Raw genomic sequence first — 21,002 nt, forward strand, 5'->3', positions numbered from 1 at the left:
GAGCTGCTCTGGCATGCTGTGGATGTCAAAAATGGACCTGGACCAGGAGAGCAAAGCAAGTGATGTCGCTTCAGTCATTGGTTAGACACACTGGACCAACACTCATCCTGAACACCTTCAGAAGCAATGCATGCCAAGTGCTGTCATGACACTGGGATTCAGCCTATTCTGCTGGTCTTCCCATGTCCAATTTCACTTGCTCTATCCTTCCTGACTCTCCGCGTGATAGATACCAGCTTTCCTGTTAGTGAATTTCCAAGTGAGACATAGCTCAGCCCCCTCCCCTCCCCCACCGTCCCTGCAAACCAAATACCCCCCAAAATCAGCTCTGAGGAAGATCAGAATGCGCTTGCGATTTCTAAACTAACTTTCGAATGCACATTTGGTGTTGATATATTCGCACAGATTTGACGTTCGGAATGGTGTTGAAATCCTTTCAGCAAAGAGCTGTTTTGTGATTCGGTTCTTACCTTCAGTTGCTCCTGAACCAGAGCATTTTTCCCCTTTACTGCAACTTTCTCTGAACCGCTTCTGCTAGGGCTGCTGAATGTGAATGTAATATCTACTTCGTCTTCTTGATAGCTCGCAATGCTGTATTCTGCCAGAGCTTCCAGGGCTAACACTGTGTCCTTTCGGGAAAGAGAGAATGAGGGTTAACTTTGCTGCAATGTATTCATTAACAATTGATGGGCATACACATGCTGATTGAATGATACGGCTGCTCTGGTTTGTATCATGTGCAAAAAGTAAGTATTTCTATGTGTGGCCAGCTCACTTGGTGGTCTATGGATAAAGAGGCTTCCTTTCAGGCAAACCTGTGATAGGAACCTTCCTCATGTTCCATCCTTGAGATGGTAGCAATGTATTAATATCTCTAGAATTCTAACCCAGGAGTTGGTGGAATTTAAATTCAATTAATTAAATGTGCACTTGATAAGTCATTACTATATAATGGTATATAATTATATAGTGGTAGCTATATAATTATTATTGATTGAGATGCTCTTACTGGACCTGTCAGATACCTGACTGAAATCCAACTAAGGACAAAGTGAGGACTGCAGATGCTGGAGATCAGAGCTGAAAATGTGTTGCTGGAAAAGCGCAGCAGGTCAGGCAGCATCCAAGGAGCAGGAGAATCGAGAAGGGCTCATGCCCGAAACGTCGATTCTCCTGCTCCTTGGATGCTCCCTGACCTGCTGTGCTTTTCCAGTGTTGAAATCCAACTAAAGAGATCATATTTTGTTTTTAAAGAGTCAGTCTTTCACTCTGAGAAGCATGTAATGTTGCAGATTTTGATACCAAAATAAAAGGGGAATCTATTCAGCAAAACAGTAAAATAGAATCAGCCAATCCCCTTACTTTGAACACAGATTGAAAGAGTTTTAAACACAAGGTAAAAGTGTTATAACTTTGGTCAAAACCTTCCTTTACAAGTTCTAAAACAATCTAATTGTTTTTCTCTACTCACTGGGCTCGATCCTCACCTATTGTTTTCTCCTTAACACCCCACCCTCTTCTCTATCTGCTGCACAAAACCAACTTTTCGGCACTGCCATCAGTTCTGAGGAAGGGTCATCGAACTGAAGGATTAACTCTGCTTTCTCTCCACAGATGCTGCCAGGCCTGTTGAGCTTTTCCAGCAATTTCTGTTTTTGTTTCTGATTTCCACCATCCACAATTCTCTGCAATTTTTTTTACAATCCAAAAGCAATCTTTGTACAGCACTCACACTAGAATCCCTTTCTCTGACACGTTGACAGGTTTGAGGTAATTGTGACTTCTCAAAAAAAAAGCTCAGCTTCAAATCCTCTTCAGTAGTTCATCTGGAGATTTCTGGTCTAGGACTATCGCTAACTCCTTAATGTAAGATTATAGTCCAACAGGCTTATGTGAAATACAATTTTTCAGCACACTGCTCCTTCATCAGGTGTAGTGAGAGAGGATGCCTCAGACACAGAATTTATAAGTAAAAGATCAAAGGGTCATACAACTGATGTAAATGTACTGAACAGACCGAAAATGGCTGACTCCCTCCCATTAAATCGCTAACCAGTTAGAGAGGAGATGCAGGTTTCAATTGATCAAAATGCTACTCCCAGAATTTCTTCCAAGAGAAAACTAGAGGTTTTATCAGTACGTACAAGAGGTGACATCTCAGGTGCATTATAGATGTGAGGCCCTAATTATAATCTGTCGGTGTTTTAACCTGGAGTCAGACTGGTTTTATTTCCAAAGCACCAATTTATAAAACGCCACACTGACTGTGGCTACAAATTGTGTGTTTTTTGAACAAAATAGAATGTATCTGGAAATACAAATCTAAACATACAAATTCACCCCATAGACTTCTATGTGTGTGTGTGTGTCTATGAGAAAGAGTGTGTTGTGTGTGTGTGTGTGAGAGAGAGAGAGAAAGAGAGAGAGTGTGTGTGTGTGTGAGAGAGAGAGAGAGTGTGTGTGTGTGTGTGTGTGTGTGTGAGAGAGAGAGAGAGAGAGAGTGTGTGTGTGTGTGTGTGTGTGTGTGAGAGAGAGAGAGAGAGAGAGAGAGAGAGTGTGTGTGTTTGTGAGAGAGAGAGAGAGAGTGTGTGTGTGTGCGTGTGTGAGAGAGAGAGAGAAAGAGAGAGAGTGTGTGTGTGTGTGCGTGTGTGAGAGAAAAGAGAGAGAGTGTGTGTGTGTGAGAGAGAGAGAGAGAGAGAGAGAGAGTGTGTGTGTGTGTGTGTGTGAGAGTGAGAGAGAAAGAGAGAGAGTGTGTGTGTGTGTGTGCGTGTGTGAGAGAGAAAGAGAGAGAGTGTGTGTGTGTGTGTGTGTGTGAGAGAGAGAGAGAGAGTGTGTGTGTGTGTGCATGTGTGAGAGAGAAAGAGCATATGTGAAAAAGAGAGCGTGTGTGTGTGAGAGTGTATGAGTGTGAGAGTGCGAGTGTGAGAGAGAAAGAACAAGTGTGTGTGTGTGAGAAAGAGAGAGAGAACGTGTGTGAGTGGAGTGTGTGTGTGTGAGAAAGAATGTGTGAGAGAGAAAGAGAGACAGTGTGAGAGAGAATGTGAGAGGGAGAGGGAGAGTGTGTGAGTGAGTGTGTATGAGAGAGTGTGTGTGAGAGAGAGAGAGACTGTGTGACAGAGAGAGTGTTTGTGTGTGAGGGAGACTGTGTGTGTGCGCGTGTGTGAGAGAGAGTGTGTGTGAGTGTGAGAGAGAGAGTGTGTGTGTGTGTGTGTCTGTGTGTGTGTGTGTGTGTGAGAGAGAGAGAGAGAGAGAAAGACAGAAGCAGTGGCAGACAAATGGGATATTTTAGAAAAATTCAAAAAGAAGCCCTGCCTTCCATGAGGAGCCAATGTACCTGAGAAAAGCAATTTGAAGTGGTATAAACGAAACAGACCACCTGAAGTGTGAAAAGAAAGATTTGCATTGCTGCAGCCATTTTCCATGTCAGAACATTCCAAAATATTTTCGAGCCTGTGAGGTGCTTGAGAATCGTAATCTGGGGCTCTTCTTCAACATGAGTGCCATTTGATCTTCCACATCATTTGAGGGTAGACAGGGTTCAATTTGACTGGTGCGAGTGATGGCACCTGCAGCAGTGCAGTGCTCCCCTCAGTACTGTGCTGGGGATCACTCGAGACTTTTGCACTCAGCTCCTTGCAGTGGAATGACACCCACAAACTCTGAATCTGTGTGGCGAACGCCAAAACGCTTTCCAAATATTCTCCAAATCACACCCGATTTGTTGTGACGTACGTAAAAGATGTCAGGTGCGGGGAGAGCCACAAAGAGAAAGCACATCTTGTGCTTCTTTTTTTTTTCTGAACACAAACACGTACAATCATCCCGATATCAGCACAAAATTTACCTGAGTGGAGCGGAATCCACCATTGTAGTTTCGCTGTTCCGTCAGCCATTTTGCAATGGTGTTTGCGTAGTGGAGGTCTTCCATGAGTAAGGCCAGCAGCAACGCATATGAGGTTGCCTCCACAGTTATAGCTGAGGCCCGGGGCACCCTGCCCAGTTGTTGTTCCCCAATGTACAACATTTTCTCGTCAGCCCTCCAGTGACGGGTTCCATTTTCTATTTTTGCATTTCAAAACACAAACAGGTCATCAGAGTTATTGCCTGCAAATGAGAAGGCTGGTTAACTCCCTACTGACCTCGAGGGACAAGGTCCAACTGCTGTGTTGTGCCAACAGTCACATTGTGGGCGGATGTTATTTCAGTTGACTTTGGTACTTGTACTATTCCAATGACAACTGGAGTTTACAATTTACAACGATGCTACCAAGCACCAAGTCAAGTCAGATATTGTCACTCGATGATCACTCTGATTTCGGACTGGTGCTGACTTCTGTAATAACAGTTTCATCAGTGCCTCACAGCTATTGACTGATCCCAAGTGGCTCCACAGGAGAGATAGCAGACAAGAATGGACTCTTAACTAGCGACACAGAAACATACAACACAGAAACAGACCCTTTGGTCCAACCTGTCCATTAATCTAGTCACATTTGTCAGCATTAGGCCTACCCCTCTAATCCCTTCCTATTTATATACCCATCCAAATGCCTTTTAAATGTTGCAGTTGTACCAGCCTCCAACACTTCCTCTGGAAACTCATTGCATACACTTACCACCCTCTGCATGAAAAAGTTGCCTATCTGGTCCCGTTTAAATCTTTCCCCTCTCACCCTAAACCTATGCCCTCTAGTTTTGGACTTCCTGACCCCAGGGAAATGACTTTGCCTATTTATCCTATCCATGCCCCTCATGATTTTGTAAACCTCTATAAGGTCACCCCCCAGCCTCCGATGCTCCAGGGAAAACAGCCCCAGCCTATTCAGCCTCTCCCTGTAGCTCAAATCCTCCAACCCTGGTACCATCCTTGAAAATCTTTTCTGAACCAGTTCGAGTTTCACAACATCTTTCCGATAGGAAGGAGATCGGAATTGGACACAATATTCCAACCGTGGCCTAACCAATGTCCTGTACAGCCGCAACATGACCTCCCAACACCTGTACTCAATACTCTGACCAATAAAGGAAAGCATACCAAACGCCTTCTTCACTATCCTATCTACCTGCGACTCTACTTTCAAGGAGCTATGAACCTGCACTCCAAGGTCTCTTTGTTCAGCACCACTCCCTGGGAATTTACCAAAGTTTCACAACATCCTTCCGATAACAGGGAGGTCAGAATTGAATGCACTAATCCAAAGGTGGCCTAAGCAATAGCATGACTGACTTTGTTGGGGCCAAGTTAAATTCTCCAGGGTGATGAAGAAAGGAGCCTACATTTAGAAGGGAGAGAAGAAAACTGTAAATCATAGAATCCCTAGAGTGTGGAATCAAGTCATTCAGCCCATCAAGTCCACACTGATCCTCTGCCCTGACCCAACCCCTTTACTCCATCCTGTAACCCTACATTCCTCACAGCTAACCCACCTAGCCTGCATGCCCCTGCACACTACAGACAATTTAGCAAGGCCAGTCTGCCCTAACCTGCATGTCTTTGGCAAAAAAACAGTATTTGAGCATGGATCAAATATTTAAAAACAGCTAATAAAGAAGCTGTCAGGGATTGGTGACATATAGTTTAATGATAGGAGTCAAGTGATGAAATTACATGAGTTAAGGATGCAAGTGGGCACTTGGAAGGACAGGACAGATATCACTTAAGTGATGCAGCAAGAATCCTTACAGTGTGGAAGCAGGCCATTCAGTCCACACCGACCCTTCAAAGAGCATCCCACCCGGACCCAACAACCTACTCTGTCCCCATAACCCTGCATTTCCCATGGCTAATCCCTGTAGCCTACATTCTGGACAATTTAGCGTGGCCTCTACACCTAACATGCACACCTTTTGACTGCAAGAGGAAACCTGGAGCAAACTCACACAGACACGGGGAGAACATTCAACGCAGACAGTCAGTCCAGGCTGGAACCGAACCCAGGACCCTAGCATTGTGGAGTAACAGTGCAAACCACTGAGTCAGCGTACAATGCAGAAAGACAATAATCAAGGTTCGACAGTTCTGGTTACGCTATTCCAAATTGGATGTAATATGGGATTAAAATGGGACCGGAGATAGGGTGCTGGAGGGAATGTGTTAGGATTAGGATGGGATCATGTGCCATTACTGTAAAAGACATATGCTGACTGTCTGCTCCTCAGTCAGCCTGACATTGATAGAGGAAAACAATTCTTCAAACAAATCTGGGGAACAAGTTTAACTTTTATTTTGAAAGGCAGAGATGAATCAAGGACAGTTAGCTGGATTTCTTAATAAAAGGCCTTGTCTTACTACCCCGATGGAATCTTTTTGAGACATTACCAAGGAGGATTGATCTCAATCGCCTACTGATTGCACCCTGAGCGGATTTCAGGATGGCTTTTTACGAGGTCCCTCCCAGCAGCTCGATCAGAAAAGTTAAAATCTACTGGATCCCGAGAGCAATCGACAGTAAAATCGGTTCAGTTGCAAGAAGCAAAGATTTCTTGCTCAATGATTTCTTTTTTGTGAAGGTACGAAGTCAGTCTTAGCAATGGACATTGAAATCCCACACCAACCGTGCTCTTGTCACCCTTCATGCTACACAATATCTATCCATCAGGAGATGGGAATATGCATAGTAATCAGGAGGTCACCTTGCTCATGTTTGACTAGATGCCGTGAGACTTCATGGATTCTGAAGCCAATGTTGAGGGCTCCCAGGGTGACTCCCTCGACTAAAATACCTCAGTGACGCCCCCTCTGGTGTTGATGGTGTCTTGGATGTAGTGTGGAAGGTGTGATTAAAAGTATGACTGTCAGGCCATTGTTTCTTGTGCTTTAGTTAAGACTGTGGTCCATCCAGTTTCAATCCTGTATTGCTCTAGGTCTGGAGTCATACTTAGGCAAGACCAGATAAGGATAGCAGTTTTCTTCCCAGTTAAGAGTGGTCATCTGTGGTGGACTTCAAGCTCAGAGTTACCTGGGTCTTTGCATTACTATTTTAGTTTTTGCAGCCCTTCTCACCATTTGCAATCCAATCTTGCTTGAGACCATTAACAAACGAATAGAGTATTGAAGTGCAGGCATTAATGTAGATTGTAAATAGTAGTGATCGTGGGATACTACACCAATTAGTGCCCGCAAACTTGGAATAAATAGACTATTTGGGCTGCCAGAGAAAGTGGTGGAGGCTGGTACAATTGCAACATTTAAGAGGCGTCTGGATAGTTATATGAATACGAAGGGTTTGGAGGGATATGGGCCGGGTGCTGGCAGGTGGAACGAGATTGGGTTGGGATATCTGGTCGGCATGGACAGGTTGGACCGAAGAGTCTGTTTCCATGCTGTACATCTCTATGACTGTAACAGATGTCTGCTTCCAGTAGAGTCCCAGGAGGTTCAGTCTTGGGTCCTGTACTTTGTTGTCATGTGCATTAATGATTTTGATATGAGTGTCTGAAATAATACAGAAGTTTAATCTGTTATTCCTACTGAGGGGCAGTCAGAATTCAATCTGGAGTGTGACACAATTTCTTTGGAGAATGGAACAAAAGAATAAACAGGAATTCTGAGAGGTGAAGAGAAACTGATGGACCTTGAGGTGCATGTCTGTGGGGCTCCTGCAGGTAACAGGGCAGGTATATAAAATATCTCAGAAGGGTATACGGGACCTTATTCAGAAGGGACGAAGAGGAAAGTGCCTAGCCTGAGGTAGTAATGCTCATTTTCAATTAGAAACTCGACAGCCTTCTGGACTCAATATCAAGTTCAGCAATTTTAGTGCTGGAGTCACCTTCTCCCATGCCTTTACCCCAACCTCCAAATACTAGGCCTTGCTCTGACGCCTTGCTCACACACTCTGATATTACACACACAACCCATTGTTGGTCACTATTGTCCAAAAATTGCTATTAATTTCCCAAGGCTATCCACACCTTTGCCCAACTGTTCATAGAGTCATAGAGATGTACAGCATGGAAACAGACCCTTCGGTCCAACTCGTCCATGCCGACCAGATGTCCCAACTCAATCTCGTCCCACCTGCCAGCACCTGGTCCATATCCCTCCAAACCCTTCCTATTCATATACCCATCCAAATGCCTTTTAAATGTTGCAATTGTACCAGCCTCCATCACTTTCTCTGGCAGCTCATTCCATACACGTACCACCCTCTGCGTGAAAAGGTTGCCCCTTAGGTCTCTTTTATATCTTTCCCCTCTCACTTTAAACCTATGCTCTTTAGTTCTGGACACCTCCACCCCAGGGAAAAGACTTTGTCTATTTATCCTGTCCACACTCCCCCCATGATTTTATAAACCTCTATAATGTCACCCCTCAGCCTCCGATGCTCCAGGGAAAACAGCTCTAACCTATTCAACCTCTCCCTGTAGCTCAAATCCTCCAACCCTGGCAACATCCTTGTAAATCTTTTCTGAACCCTTTCAAGTTTCACAACATCTTTCCAATTGGAAGGAGACCAAAATTGCATGCAATATTCTGTTTCTGTGTTGTGACCTCTCCTAAACAGGTTCCTCCAAGATCAGTTGTGAATTTCACTGTTTGTTAATTTTCCCAGACGCATTTCGATGTCCAGCGATACATGAATTCAACAGCAAAGCCAGTAACTGCTAATTCTGTCAGTTAGCAATGTAGGTTTCTTTCTCTCTCTCTCTCTCTCACTCTGCTGCACTGACCTTACCATATGCTTCCTTTGTCTGTTCTTCTCCCTTTTAAAAGTGTTGTTGTTTTGACTTGTTTTTTCTCCAAAATTCCAAAACAATGCAACAGCATATTAAAAAAGTAATTTCTGCGCCTGGAATTCGAGGAATTCACCTCCAACAACTAAAATACTTCAAAAAAGGAGCAGCCTGTAACAGCCAGAAATTTTTCCTGTTCTCCATTTTGGATTACCCAGAATCCTTTCTTCTCTCCCTTTGGGTTCCATCCCCACTTCTCCTTTACTACTTACCCCCTCCCCCGACCGCACCTTCTGCATAAAAAGCACTGTTTCCCAGGTACCATCAATTCAGAGGAAAGTGACTTAATTGAGATATGTAACACAATAGCTAAAAGCAGCAAAGGGCTGCTGGCTCATCAGACAGAGACGACTGGAGGTGATTTAACTGGAGGGTCACAATGCCTCAGGTAAGGGGGAGGAAGAAAAGTCCTTTGTCGTAACCTCTCAGGCACTTCAATTGAATATATAAGAAGGAGCCATTTTGTTTCAGAATCCCTACAGTGTGGAAACAGGCCCTTCAGCCCACACCAACCCCTCCAAAGAGTAATCCACCCAGAACTGTTCCCTTCCCCTATTATCCTACATTTATCCCTGACTAATGCATACATCCCTGAACACTATGGGCAATTTCACCTGACCTGCACATTTTTGGACTGTGGGAGGAAACTGGAGCACCTAGAGGAAACCCACGCAGACACAGGGACAGCGTGCAAACTCCACACAGACAGTTGCCCAAGGCTGGAATCGAACCCAGGTCACTGGTGCTGTGAGACAGCAGTGCTAACCACTGAGCCACCGTGCTGCCCCTAATAGGGCAGGGATTGTAACCAGGGGACATAGATTCAAAGTGTTTTGTAGGATGATTCAAGCAGGAATTGAGTAAAATATTTGAATTAAATTGAATTTATTGTCATGTGTACCGAGGCACAGTGAAAAGCTTTGTCTTGCGAGCAATACAGGCAGATCACAGAGTTAAATAGCATAGGTAAGTAAATAATAGGGAAACAGCGGCAAAAACAAAAAAAACACAGGTACAGGCAAACGTTAAGAGTTTGTGAGTCCATTCAGCACTCTAACAACAGGAGGGCAGAAACTGTTTCGAAAGGTGCTGGGTCTGTGGAGCTCCTTGGCTGAAATGATGGGAAAGGCTGCTCTCCTAAATGTACTGAAAAATCCATGGATATGTATTTGAAATGGCATAAACTGTACAGACAGAAGGTTGTAGAGTTGGATTTAGTTCCTGAGGTCTTCTTCAGCTTCCTTTCGTGTGACAGATTACTAATATTTGAGGTGAAGATGTTAACAGCTGACTGGATATGGAATTTGAAAAAAGATACCTGCTGTGATGTAAAGGTTTGTTGACTATTTAGATACGACATATTTTGTGGGAGCGAACAAAGCAGGAGTGAATCCATGTAGCTGCATAAACTTTTACCATCCTGCCAGCTCTATGTGATCAAGTCACCCTCGTAACTTTATTTATGACGTGCTTTTGCGTAGGGCTAAAAGACAACATGCAACACTGTTAAAAAGCCACTTCAAGGACCAAAATGCTCCTTCTTCGATATTTCCCACCAGCTCCTACACCAAGATTGATATTAACTGCTTACCTTTATCGTAAATTGCAATTTTTCTCAGTTTGTCATTTGCAATAAGAGCTTCCGCACTTTCACGATTCACCAAGGAAAGAGCATACGCGGTAATGGCCAATACGTAGGGTCGCTGGATATTGTCAAATTCATTTGAGAGGTACTGAAAAGCCATCTGAATGCTGTTTTTCTGAAAGTACAAAACATTAAGACAGAATTGTGAAGAAGAAGTATTCAGTCGTAAACACTTGACATCATGGGAATGCTTCCTTTTGGCAGAGGCTTTGAGTTCACATACAATGTCCTGGAAAGTACGCTTGAAATGGAGGCTTCCTTCGTCCCTCTGATTTCAAAATGCTAACTGCCAGCACCTTCCATAAGACCATAAGACATAGCAGTGGAAGTAAGGCCATTCGGCCCATCGGGTCCACTCCACCATTCAATCATGGCTGCTGGGCACTTCAACTCCACTGACCCGCATTCTCCCCGTAGCCCTTAATTCCCCGAGTTCCATTCAACAATCAGTTCAGGAGAGGTTCATTGGTTACACTGGGGCAAAAGCACAAGGGATGTGATAATTATAGAGTCACAGAGATGTACAGCAACTTGCCTATGCTGACCAGATATCCTCAACTAATCTAGTCCCATTTGCCAGCAATTGGGCCCATATCCCTCTAAACCCTTCCTATTCATATACCAACCCAGATGCCTTTTAAATGTTGTAACTGTACCAGCCTCCACCACTTCCTCTGGCAGCTCATTCCATACACACACCACCCTCTGATTAAAATATTGCCCCTTGGGTCCCTTTTAAATCTTTTCCATCTCACCTTAAACTTGCGCCCTCTAGTTTTGAACTTCTTTACCCTGGGGAGCATATTGGCTATTCACACTATCCATGCCCCTCATGATTTTAGAAATTTTCATAAGGTCACCCCTCAGCCTCCGACGCTCCAGGGAAAATAGCCCCAGCCTGTTCAGCCACCCCCTGTAGATCAAACCCTCCAACCCTGGCAACATCCTTGTAAATTTTTTCTGAACCCTTTCAAGTTTCACAACATCTTTCCTATAGCAGGGAGATCAGAATTGAATGCAGTATTCCAAAAGTGGTCTAACCAATGTCTTGTGCAGCTGCAACTTGGCCTCCCAACTCCTGTACTCAATGCATTGACCAATTAAGGCAAGTGTACCAAATGCCTTCTTCACTATCCTATCTACCCACAACTCCACTCTCAAGGAACTACAAATCTGCACTCCAAGGTCTCTTTGTTCAGCAAAACTCCCCAGGCCATTACCATTAAGTGTGTAAATTCAGCCCTCATTAGATTAGATTCCCTACAGTATGGAAACAGCTTCTTTGGCCCAACAAGTCCACACCAACCGTCTGAAGAGTAACCTAACCAGATCCATTCCCCTACCCTATATTTACCCCTGATTAATGCACCTAACACTATGGGCAATTTAGCACGGGCAGTTCACCTGACCTGCACATCTTTTGGATTGTGGGAGGAAACCAGAGAACCCAGAGGAAACCCACACAGACATGGGGAGAATGTGCAATCTCCACCCAGGCAGTTGCCCGAGGCTGGATTCAAACCCAGGTTCCTATCGCTGGGAAGCAGCAGTGCTAACTACTGAGCCACTGTGCTACCCCTGAATGAGCAGTTAAGGTGATAATCTCGGAAGCCTATCCCAGGTCTTTCCTCAAAACATCACTCATATGATGTGGGCATCACTGACTAGGCCAGCATTTATTGTCCAGAGGGCAGTTAAGGGTCAACCACAATGCTGTGGGTTGGAGTCACATCTAGGCCAGACTAGGTGAGGATGGCAGATTTCCTTCCCTGAAGTGCATTGGTGAGCCAGGTGGGTTTTTCCAACAATTGAGAACAGGTTCATGGTCATCACTGGACTCTTAATTCCAGACTTTTATTGAATTCAAATTCCACCATCTGCTCATGCAGGATTTGGAACTGCGTCCACCGATCATTACCTGGATTAGTGGTCTACCGATAACACTAGTATGCTGTTGCCTCCTTCTTTATTTTTATGGATTGCACAGGAAGAGAAGGCATGCCAATTGTTAAATAGGACATACATGATGAGCCGAGGGTGGTATGGTGGCTCAGTTGTTAGCACTGCTGCCTCACAGCACCAGGGACCTGGGTTCGATTCCAGCCTCAGGTGACTGGCTGTGTGGAGTTTGCACATTCTCCCCATGTCTGTGTGGGTTTCCTCCCACAGTCCAAAGATGTGCCGGTTAGGCTGGATTGGCCATGCTAAATTACCCCACAGAGTTCAGGGATGTGTAGATTAGGTGCGTTAGTCAGGGGGTAAATGTAGGGAAATGGGTCTGGGTGGGCGACTCTTCAGTGAATATTGAAAGCAATGGGTAGGTGTGAATCAAGTGGCTGACTTTTCGTAGATGGATTCAAAATCCTTGAGTGTCATTGGAGCTGCACTCATCTCAGGCAATGGGGAATATTCCATCACACTCTTGACTTTACATTCTGCAGGTGGTGGAGAGGCTCTGGGGAGTGAGGAGATGAGTTCCTCTTGTTGGACCTAATGGCCTGTTTCCACACTGTAGGGATGCTATAAAGCAATCTCCATGCCTGCTTCAAGGGGTTCACATTTTAACATTTATTCATCCAAAGGACGTGAGTATCGTGGACCATTTATTGTCCATCCCCCAATGCCTTTGGGAATGTACTGGTGCCCTACTTCTTGAACCACTTCAGTCCATTGGATGTAGATACAGCCACAGTGCTGTTAGAAAGGGGAGGTCAGGCCGCTGAAGGAATGCAGCCATACTTCCAAGTCACAATGGTGTGTGATCTGGAAAGGTGTTCCCATGTAGTTGCTGCTTTTGTTCTCCTGATGGTAGAGCTCAGGGGCTTGAAACGTGTTGCAGGAGGGACCTTACTGAGTTGCTGCAGAGTGCCTAACAGATGGTACACATCTGAAAATGAACCTTGTAGCTCAGTGAGCAAACTTACATCCAGAACCTCAACCTGAGCTACGAATCTTCTCAAAACCTGTTAACACCTGTGGGCGCAACTCGCTAAAACTGGACGGAAAATGGGAAACCTTTGCCATCCGACAGAGTGCCACCCATGAACAGCTGTACTTCCCACATCAATAAAAAGCAGGCCATGCCATCAGTGCTTCAACCAGAGACTCACTGATGATGTTACCTAGTAGGGCGACGAAACGTCTGAAAACGAACATTCCAGCTCAGCGAGCAAACCTACATCCAGAACCTTAACCTGAGCTACAAATATTCTCAAAACTCGCTAAAATGGTACACACTGTGCTGTCTGTGGGCTGCTGTAGGAAGGAGTGAAAGCGACAGATAGGTGCGAATCAAGTGGCTGATTTCCCATGGATGGTTTCAAGATTCTTGAGGGTCATTGGGGCTGCACTCATGACAGGCAAGTGGGGAATATTCCATCACACTCTTGACTTTACATCCCACAGATTGTGGAGAGGTTCTGGGGAGTGAGGAGATAAGTTCCTCACTGCCTCAGGCCTGCTCCTGTCGTTTAGATGACTGTTCCAGACCAGTACTGACCAATGGGAAGATCCAGAACGCTGACTGATTCAATGATGGTAATCTCACTGGAATCCAAGTGAAGATTATTGGAATGCAATTTGTCGTTTTACCCTGTGCAGAAATTACAGGGACATAGCTGTCCACCAGAAGAAGCTATTTACTAATTTGGTAATGCGTCGATTACAGGTATAGAGTCACAGGGCCATAGAGATGTACAGCATGGAAACAGACACTTCGATCCAACCTGTCCATGTCGAACAGGTATCCCAACCCAATCTAGTCCCACCTGCCAGCACTCGGCGCATATCCCTCCAAACCCTTCCTATTCATATACCCATCCTAATGCCTCTTAAATGTTGCAATTGTACCACCCTCCACCACTTCCTCTGGCAGCTCATTCCATACCCGTACCACTCTCTATGTGAGAAAGTTGCCCTTTAGGTCTCTTTTATATCTTTCCCCTCTCACCCTAAACCTATGCCCTCTAGTTCTGGACTCCCCAATCCCAAGGAAAAGACTTTGCCTACTTACCCTATCCATGCCCCTCATAATTTTGTAAACCTTTATAAGGTCACCCCTCAGCCTCCGACACTCCAGGGAAAAGCACCCCAGCCTGTTCAGCCTCTCCCTATAGCTCAAATCCTCCAACCCCGGCAACATCCTTGTAAATCTTTCCTGAACCCTTTCAAGTTTCACAACATCTCTCCAATAGGAAGGACACCAGAATTGCACGCAATATTCCAACAGTATCTATAAAGTCACTAATAAGAATGCTTTTAGTAAAGTAACAGCAGCATTCACTTTCCGAAAATGTTAGAACTGAGCCATTAGAATAGTTTGTAGCTGTGAAATCAATGTCCAGGAAGGAAAACTGGACACACAGGAAGCAGAACCGCCCCCTCCCACATTGTGTCATAATCAGAGTTGATATTGACCTGGAACATCTTCTCTTGTCCCCCGTTTTATCTGCATTTCACCTCCACTTACAACATTGCCGTCTCTGCAACAAAGACGCGCGGGAAATATGGATAATGCGGGAGAAATGAACCTTACCACTTGCTGCTCCTTCTCAGACTCTGGCAGAAATGAAGACAGGGAATGTTGCAGTGCTATGGTAACAAAGGCCGTCAAGGCAATCTTGCTTTCGGCTCCACCAATTCCACCCTGAAAGACACAAATCAGAGGAGAGCCTGGCTGAGCTGACTGGAAGAAGTCCACTTTGCTGATTGTTGATATTGTATCAGAATCCAGCAGTACACATTCACACTCACATTCACAATTCCCCACATTGGTTTTCAGCTGTTGTCCTTGGAGGAGAGGTTGAATAAATATGTAGTATGCAGTAAGCTACAGCTCAGAAGAATGAGAGGTGATCACATTGAAATATATGCATTGTTTCAAGGCCTTGATAGAGTGAAGCTGTGCAGGAACTGTGACCAGGCAGAAGAACTAGTTCTTCATAATCTCAGATATGCAGGTTGGACATTTAAAATCTTCAGTCACAGCAAAGTGAGCCTTCTGAATTTTCAGTTCCAGAGAGCAGTGAGGAGTGTTTCAAAGACTGAGATTTTGGAATCTGGTGGAATAAATAGTTTCAGGGCTGTTTCAGGGAAGGGGAGTTCTGGGATAAGATGAGCCATGATCTGAATAACTAGTTGAACCAGTGAGAAGGAATGGTATAAACCTCCCCTACCCAGTTTGCCCTAATGGGTCCAAGGTGGTGTACTGTTTCAGACCAACCCTGGCTGTACGTTCTGAGTGCTTAACATCAATTCAGTGAACATGCTGCCATGTAATACCCGGTGCTGGAAGACTATGGATAAGCGCGTCAAAATTGTTCCCAGCAGCACCACAGTTTTCCAGGACAAAGATAAATTGGCCATGGAATTCAGTCTCAAAAGGCACGAGAGCTATTAGTACTCACTTGAGATTGCTTATCTCAGCAAAGCACCAAGTGTTGTTTAGTGTATCACGATGGATATGTAAGTGTACTGCTCATGGCATTCATCACTGCTTCATTATGACAAATGCAAACTCCATCTTAACCCATGATCACTTGAAGCATGATAGCTTATTGTAGGCACTTGCTCTATTGTAACCTAACAGTTTATAGCTAACTTAGCTACTTATGTGCCTGTTCTAAGGTAATGGTTTAAACCTATCCCAGACACTTATGTGCCTATACATGTAAAATTTGCATTTAATGTTTGTTCAATTATTCAATACCAGGATATCCAACACCAGTTTCCTGTTGCAATGGATGCCATAAGCATTGCTGCATCAGGTAAAACACCTTACTGGAGGTGAACTTACACACCAACAGAGGAGTCAGGAGACAGGGCATGGTTGGGGATCAATAGGTATGGTGGACAATTGAAGTAGCTATGATGACCTGGAATGTGGGAAATCTTTGCAAACAACCAATAAACATAACTATAACAGCCCCATTTCACTCCTGGATTAATGGATTTGAAATCTCATAGGAACTGGGTTCACGTGGAACGCAACTCAAGCCATCCATCTGGAAGATTAAGGGATCGAGTTCACACCCTATCCCCCAGGAGTTTCATTCCTTTACTGAAATCAGCAGAGACCAATACCAAGGCTGGAAAAGCAGATCATAAAATACAACTCTCAGTTCAAATACCAAAGACTTGGCATGACTTTACTTGGAGTCAGTGTAAATGTTCACCGAACCTGCATTTCTCTGTGAATCACTGGTTTGGGATCGACAAAGTATCCGGTTGGCCTCTGACCTTTGACCAAATACAAGGCGGATTGTTGAATGTGCTCTTCGTTGATCTGAATCTGAGTCCGAACAATCGAGAGTATCTTAACCACAAACGCTGTTAGCCTGAAATGTGAGACATTAAAAGAAAAGAAATAGAAATGTCATTCAGAAACGAGTTGAAAGCTGTATTGTTTTAATTATTCTGTTACAAGTGAACCCAAAACCAGAATCTTAAATATTCCTCCTTTGAGAATGATGTGTTGTGTCCTGTTTCTGTTGCAGATGGGTGATGCCACAGTGGGACTGAAATGTCTCCTTCACACAGAGAGTTGGGAAAACAGTTCTGAGTCCTACCCTGGATGTTTTTACTAAGACAGAAGAATATTGAGTGGGCAGGGTCAGGCTCACGTGGACCTAATAGGATTTTGGTTTCGCTTTCAGGTAGTTGGTGTTTTTTTGCTGGCTGTTGGAACTGAAAACTTGAATTCGCTGCTGTGAGAGTGAAGTCTTTAGCAGAGAGACTTTGTCTTAAAAATCAAGAGGACAGAATTGTTTCTTTTAGTGGACTGGAGAGAGACAGCACATGAGATTAAAAACAGTGTTGCTGCATAGCCTTCATCGATGGTGTATTTGTGGGATGCTGTCTGTATTGGAACAGCTAGTGGTTAAATAATACATTGTCATTTTAGGTATTTCAATCAAGTAAAGTCATGCCAATTCTTTGGTATTTGAACTGAGAGTTGTATTGAGAGTTTCAAACTCCCTGCCAGTAGGATTGTACGGGCTGTATTTGATGACATCCTACATATACTTTTAAGCTCCCCAAATCTACTGGGCTACAGACCACGAACTGAAATTTGGGATTTAGCTGGATGGTTCTTACATAATCGGTACAGACGGGATATATTGACTGTGTCTCATTATGTGCTACAAATCATTCTACATTACTGTTCCTGATGGGAGCATCTGGAAACATTTCCAGAAACATTTCCCAGGGGGATCTGCATCCACTTAGTCCCTAGTTGAGTACATTTAAGAATACCTTTTTTTTTCAAAAGAACAAGTTGTCATTAATACAATATATTCAAAAGTTGATGTTAAATGATGTGCGAATCTTTGGAAGAGGAGGCAATGGCCTAGTGGCATTAGCTCTTGACTATTAATCCAGAGACCTAGGCAATATCCTGGGAATGTTGGTTCAAATCCCACCATGGCAGATGGTGGAATCTGAATTTGATAATAAAAGTAGATCTGGGATTGAGAGTCTAATGATGACTGTTGCCAATTGTCAGGAAAGCCCTTCTGGTTCACCGATGTCCATTAGGGAAGGAAATCTGCTATCCTTACATTGTGTAGTCTACATGTGACTCTAGATCCATGGCAATGTGCTTGACTCTCAGCTATCCTTTGGGATGGGAAATGAACAGTGGCCTGGCCAGCAAGGCCAGGATATTCAGACAAATGCGAGGTGCTGCATTCTGGAAGGCAATCCAGAGCAGGACATATACACTTAATGGTAAGGTCCTGGCAAGTGTTGCTGAACAACGAGATCTTGGAGTGAGGCTTATAGCTCCTTGAAAGTGGAGTTGCAGGTAGTCAGGATAGCGAAGAAGGCATTTGGTATGCTTTCCTTTATTGGTCAGAGCATTGAGTCAAGAAGTTGAAAGGTCATGTTGCAGCTGTACAGGACATTGGCTAGGCCACTTTTTGAATATTGCATGCAATTCTGGTCTCCCTGTTATTGGAAGGATGTTGTGAAACTTGAAAGGGTTCAGAAAAGATTTACAAGGACGTTGCCAGGGTTGGAGGGTTTGAGCTACAGGGAGAGGCTGAACAGGCTGGGGCTGTTTTCTCTGGAGCGTCGGAGGCTGAGGGGTGACCATATAGAGGTTTATAAAACCTTGAAGGGCATGGAGAGGGTAAATAGGCAACATCTTTTCCCTGGGTTGGGGGAGTCCAGAACTAGAGGACATAGGTTTAGGGTGAGAGGGGACAAATTTAAAAGAGACCTAATAGGCAATTTTTCATGCAGAGGGTGGTGTGTGTATGGAATGAGCTGCCAGAGGAAGTGGGGGAGGATGGTATAGTTACAATATTTAAAAGGCATCTGGATGGTTATATGAATAGGAAGGGTTTAGAGGAATCTGGGCCAAATGCTGGCAAATGGGACTAGATTAGGTTAGGATATCTGGTCGGCATGGACATATTGGACTGAAGGGTCTGTTTCCATGCTGTACATCTGATTAACTCTATAACTCTATGACCACATCCTGTGAATGGAATTTTTTTAAAAAGTCACTCTAAATCCAAGATCATCTACTTCAATTTCAATCCCAATTCATAGATTATGAAATTTGGGCACGAGGACAGAATGAGTGTCTATCCCCTGACTGCATGTTATTCCTGATGAAAGGCTTTTGCCTGAAACGTCGATTCACTTGCTCCCCGGATGCTCCCTGACCTGCTGTGCTTTTCCAGCACCACAGTCTCAACTGCATGTTATTCAAGGGTACATCCGATAATTCACACTGAATTCAGACATTAAGTGAAATTAGCAATCACATTTGTTTCGCGAGAAGAATGGGCAAGATGTGAAACCCACCATGTACTACTGGGCCGATTTAGCCACGCTCCGTAGGAACCATCTGACTTTTTGAATTCCAGTATTCTATTGTACCCTGAAAATAAAATGTCAGATTGAACATGCATACTAAACCGATAACGGCATCAACTGTCTCCTTTATCTATATTACGTGGGTATTTAGGAACCTATGCAGTAAGGGACAGTTATTTATAATTTGCCGGATTGTTGTAAAATACTAGGGTCAACCAGCACTCTTAGGCTGCACACTATGAGCCGATGGCCTGAATTTGTCACCATCATATTGGAGATACGGCAGTAACTCATTGATTCACCATTAATTAGGATAGCTGATCTGATTCTCAACATCTGTGCCAGTAGCTCTAATGCTCCCAGCCAACCAAAGAACATCTTTAAACTGAAAGATTCCAGTTCCACCTTTAGGGGAAAGAACAGCAGATTTGTACTTTGATTTGGTAAAGGATATATTTTTTCCCTATTCAGGCTTGACATTTAATGCGCTGGGGCTATTACCATATTCAGATGCCCAATTTTAATTGACTACAGGAGCTGGGACATCATGTTGAAGTTATACAGGACATTAGTGAGGCTTCTTCTGTAGTAGTGTTCAGTTCTGATCGCCCTGTTAGAGGAAGGATATTATTAAGCTGGAGAGGGTTCAGAGGAGATTGACCAGGGTGGTGACGGGTATATAATGTTTGAGATATAAAGAAAGACTGGTTTTGCTGGGATGTTTTTCATTGGAGTGTAGGAGGTTGAGGAGTGACCAAGAGGTTTATAAAATCATGAGGGATATATGCAGGATTAATGGCAGGTACCTTTTCCCTAAGATGGGGAAATTTCAAGGCTAGGGGGCATATTCTTAAGGTGAGAGGAGAGAGATTTAAAAAGAACATGAGGGGCAATTTTTTTTTTACACACTGTGTGGAATGAACTTCCTGAGAAAGGGGTGGATGTGGGCACAGTTAGAACATTTAAAATTCACCTGGTTAAGCAGGAAAGTTTTGGAGGGACATGGGCAAGGAGCAGGCAGGTGGGATTGGTTTAATTTGGAATGATGTTCAGCATGGACTGGTTGAATGGGAGGGTCTGTTTCCATGCTGGATGACTCTATAACAATGAGTGCTCACTCTGTGCAAAGATTAGATTAGATTACATTACAGTGTGGAAACAGACCCTTTGGCCCAACAAGTCCATGCCGACCAACCTACCGAAGCACAACCCACCCCTATATTTACCCCTTACCTAACACTAGGGGCAATTTAGCATGGCCAATTCACCTGACCTGCACATCTTTGGACTGTGGGAGGAAACCGGAGCACCCAGAGGAAACCCATGCAGATACGGGGAGAACGTGCAAACTCCACACAGTCGCCTGAGGCAGGAATTGAAGCCGGGTCTCTGGCGCTGTGAGGCAGCAGTGCTAACCACTGTGCTACCGTGCCGCCCACTAAAATATAGCTAAGATATAAACATAACCATTTTGGTTAAACATCCAAATAGTGGAGACTCCACCTGCTTCGATATGTTGAATGGCTTCATCTTTCCTTTCAGCTTTTAGGTTGAGCCACTGCTCGCTCTTATCTAGATATCTAACAGCAAAGACAGTCGGTGACATGTACATTGATGTTTGCTCGGCGCACCCCTTGGGCTGTCGGATGAGCAGGTCTATTCCCTCTGGCGTTAAACAGTTCTCCACTGATTCTCCCATCATTTCACCTGAAGGAAAACGAAGATGGAATGGGAAAGAAGCATGTTAGTCACTGAACACATCAGCACCAGTGATCTTTCCAAAGACAGCGTTGAA

At 44.2% G+C, this 21,002-nt stretch overlaps 1 protein-coding gene across 1 annotated transcript in view; it reads right to left on the reverse strand.

Annotated features, from left to right (window-relative positions):
* Positions 1-21,002, reverse strand: part of LOC140455398 (complement C4-B-like) — a 130,260-nt gene that overhangs the window by 34,554 nt on the left and 74,704 nt on the right. The window contains exons 24-30 of the mRNA XM_072550206.1: positions 20,711-20,914; positions 19,196-19,271; positions 16,560-16,716; positions 14,916-15,026; positions 10,328-10,496; positions 3,845-4,059; positions 471-629 (exon numbers count right to left, since the gene is read on the reverse strand). Coding sequence (XP_072406307.1) covers positions 471-629; positions 3,845-4,059; positions 10,328-10,496; positions 14,916-15,026; positions 16,560-16,716; positions 19,196-19,271; positions 20,711-20,914 — 1,091 coding nt within the window. The remainder of the gene's footprint in view (positions 1-470; positions 630-3,844; positions 4,060-10,327; positions 10,497-14,915; positions 15,027-16,559; positions 16,717-19,195; positions 19,272-20,710; positions 20,915-21,002) is intronic.

This window comes from Chiloscyllium punctatum, chromosome 30 (assembly GCF_047496795.1).
Source record: "Chiloscyllium punctatum isolate Juve2018m chromosome 30, sChiPun1.3, whole genome shotgun sequence".
In the NCBI taxonomy this organism is placed as follows: Eukaryota; Metazoa; Chordata; class Chondrichthyes; order Orectolobiformes; family Hemiscylliidae; genus Chiloscyllium; species Chiloscyllium punctatum.